This window comes from Lepidochelys olivacea (genome assembly GCF_965140295.1).
Source record: "Lepidochelys olivacea isolate rLepOli2 genome assembly, chromosome: 9".
NCBI classification, from domain to species: domain Eukaryota; kingdom Metazoa; phylum Chordata; order Testudines; family Cheloniidae; genus Lepidochelys; species Lepidochelys olivacea.
In genome coordinates, this window is record NC_140419.1 from 31,911,521 (window position 1) to 31,914,801 (window position 3,281).

Consider the following 3,281-nt stretch of genomic DNA (forward strand, 5'->3'; position numbering starts at 1 on the left):
ATGGCCACAAAACCTGCACAGCATTTATGGGATTTGTACTTGTTTGTAAGAAAGCAGCTTCTAAACAGGAGATAACATGGAGAAAGTTGCACTCCAGCCCCTGAGCCCGACAAAAAGTATTTGTTGCTATCAAATGTGCATCTGAAGCAAGTACTTTTTGAAGCTGTATAGAAGCAATGTGTGTGATTCCCAGACAATCGAGGTAATTATAAAAATGAATATCATTTATTGTTTTCTTTATTTAGATCACATTTGAATATTTACTTTTAATACAAAAACCCAATTCACAATATTATGTTTCCACTGCAACCCATCTCCACCAAGACAGATGTCTCAGAAATTGCACAAGTCTTTCATTATCACAGTCACAACAAGAAGTCCGTAAACAAGATTTTGGTACTGAATCTCACCTTGGGTATAAGAGAGGAAAGGGGTTTTACAAATACCATCAATCCTAATCTCTCTTCTTTTTAATTGCATATAACCCAGCAATGCAAAAATGTCAATGTATATTACCCACAAATGGCCTTTGGAGGAATGCCTGGATTCCTGATTAATGCATTTGTAAGGAATACCAGATGTTTTTTTCCTCACTCCCTCTTTCTCTCAGGCAAAGAAGACTGTTTCCAAAGCTGCTCAGTGGCTAGCTGTCCCTTTGGAAAGGATGCTTGTTGGCATCCCCTGTGCCCCATTCACAGCCTTGGCTTCCTGAGCAGTGTTTTGCTTAGGTCCTTCACCTCTTCGGGGCTGTTGACTCTCTCATAGCCCAGGACGGCCATGGGCTGCTGGCAATACTCCTCGATCTGCTTGATCTGCTGGAAGCTCAGTGCTGTCCTCCAGGCGCTCACTGCCTGGGTGGCATTCCTGGCAGACACCACAAAGGGCTTGGAGGAGTAGCTGGGCCCGCTGGTCATGTTGAGGGCAAACTTCTCCATCTCCGGGCTCACCAGCAGATTGACAAAGCCATACACCTGCCGCACAGTCTTAATGGGATCCACCACCAGGTCCTCGTAGCGGACCACCAGATAGTTGTTCTTGAGCCAGTCGGGTGGGCGCAGGGCAGTCTGCAGAGTCTTGGCCATGCTGCTGCAGATCACCTCCATGGCCCCCAGCGCATGGTAATCCGAGCCACCTCCCCCCTCCTTCTTGCTATTCAGCTTGTGGCTGGCATCTAGGAGGGGCATGCGGTGGATGCGGGGGTCCCGGCTCCTCACCACCTGTAGGCTCTCCCGGATCAGGCCGTGGCGGGATTTGATCCTGGAGCTGGCCACCGCCCTGGGGTCCCGGACCAGGTGGATGACTTTGAGCTGCAGGGCCGGGTCCTGCATGAGTGGGGCCAGCACGGCAAGGTCGAAGACTCGCACACCCTTGATGACCAGGGTGTGGTACTTGTAGCACTCGTCCTGCAAGAGGCTGAGCCGCTGCGGGGGACACTTCTTGCAGACCTTGTCGTCCACCATGCCCACCACCTCCTTGCGGTAGGCCGGGCAGAGCGGCGACGAGCAGATCACCTTGTTGGTGGCCGCCCCGAAGATGCCCAGCGTGGTGAGGTTCTTGCCGGCCCCGGCCGTGTTGTAGAGCTGGAAGACGGCCAGGTCGCAGCGGTAGAGGGAGCCGAGCATGTCCCGGGCCGCCCCTTGCAGGGAGACGGCGTCCCCCGGGTAGAGCTTCTGCCAGACGTGCCACACCGGCTCGTAGAGGAAGAAGACCTCGGGGTTCTGGTTGAAGAGCTCCCCGAAGAAGGACGAGCCCGAGCGCCAGGTGGTGAAGACATAGACCAGCTGGCGCTGGCGGGGCGGCGGCGCCGGCGGCCGGTAGAGGGAGCGGATGTCCGAGCGGGGCTGGAAGTGGGGCTGCTGCGGGGAGGAAGGGGCGCGCCGGGCCGGGGCAGGCTCGTTGCATTGCTGGGGCTCCTTGTGCCACTTGTAGTCCAGCAGGTTGAGCATGGTGAGCAGCAGCAGCAGCACATAGCCCAGGCACAGCACCAGCGCCTTCCTGCGGAAGACTTTCATGCTGAGAAGGGCCGGGGGCCAGGACAGCAGCACCACTGCGGGGGCAGGAGGCAGCAGGGCAGGGGCGGCTGGCCAGCGCCAGCGGTTGCTCATCACATCACACGGAGCGCAGGTCCGGGGGGGCTGCCCACTTGCCCCCAGCACAGAGCCCTTCCCGCGGCGGATCTGGCATTTCGCACGCCCCGAGGGTGGGGAAGCCCAGGCCCGGCAGCCGGCCGCTCTGCCCCCTGCCTGGCGGGGCTGCGCCCTGCTTCCTAGCCCGTGCTCCAGCCTAGGGCCAGCGGGTCTCATCGGCTGCCGGCTCACAGCAACTTTCGTTTCTTTCGTCCCTTCATAGCCGCCGCGGGCAGGCTGGGGGGGAGCGGGGGAAGGAGCAGCGATCTCCCCCGCGGGGCCGATGCACCCTAGAGCCGGGCTCTAGAGCCGGCGGGAGCAGCGGGAGTCTCCGTTCCGCAGCCCCGCGGCGGGGAAGCGGCCGGGGGAAACTTCAGGGTGGTGCTGAGCTGCCGATCGCTCCGAAAGTGCATCTCGCCTCCCGCGCGGCGGCGGCGGCGGCGGCTCCTCCTGGGTGGCTGCGCCGAGCCGCGCTCCGTCCCCCGCTCGCCGCCCCTCTGGTGGTGGGGGCGGGGGGTCGGTATCAGACCGGATGCGGGGAGCAGCGAGCCCGAGGCAAAGGGTCGCCGCGGGATATTTCCCCGGCTTCCCCCCGCATGGGTCAGAAACGCCTTTGCGATGGCCGGCCCGGCACCAGCTCCGGCGGGTGACCCCGCGCCCCGCAGCAGCCCGTGGCGCTCGGCAGTCACCCCCGCGGCACCATGGCAAGCCCAGCGGTCTGAGCGAGAGACTTGGAGCACGAGCTGCTTCTCCGCACCCCCGGCTGCCGGGGCGGGAGCCGCCCGCCCGCCTATGGAACGGGTTGCGGGGCGCTAGCCTAAAACGCACGCGGCCCCGCCTCCCCTCCGGCCCCGCGCTCCCCTATTGGGCGCTGCAGCCATCACTCCTCTGGCTTTCTCCGCCCCGCTCTGCAATGGTTGCTCTCGCTGCGGCTGGGGAGGGCGGCCGCGCTAAAAGGGCGCTGCGCAGCGCAGCCCCGCAATGGCCGGCTTGGGTCCAACACCTGGTCCTGGGAGAGTTGAGGGGAAAGTTTTCGAAACAGACGGGCTCCGGCCTGCCCTGAGGAAAGGGCTCAGTCTGGTAGGTGCTGGCGCTAGGTACCCCTTCAGGGGAGGCTCATCACTAGCCCCCTGCCACATTCGTGGCCATGGAAAT

General features: G+C 61.5%; 1 protein-coding gene across 1 annotated transcript; it reads right to left on the bottom strand.

Moving 5' to 3' along the window:
* Positions 1–206: 206 nt before the first annotated feature.
* CHST2 (carbohydrate sulfotransferase 2) lies at positions 207–2,946 on the bottom strand. Its single transcript, XM_084638703.1, has one exon. The coding sequence runs from the start codon at positions 2,301–2,303 to the stop codon at positions 693–695; it is 1,611 nt and encodes a 536-aa protein (XP_084494829.1). The 5' UTR covers positions 2,304–2,946; the 3' UTR covers positions 207–692.
* Positions 2,947–3,281: the final 335 nt, after the last annotated feature.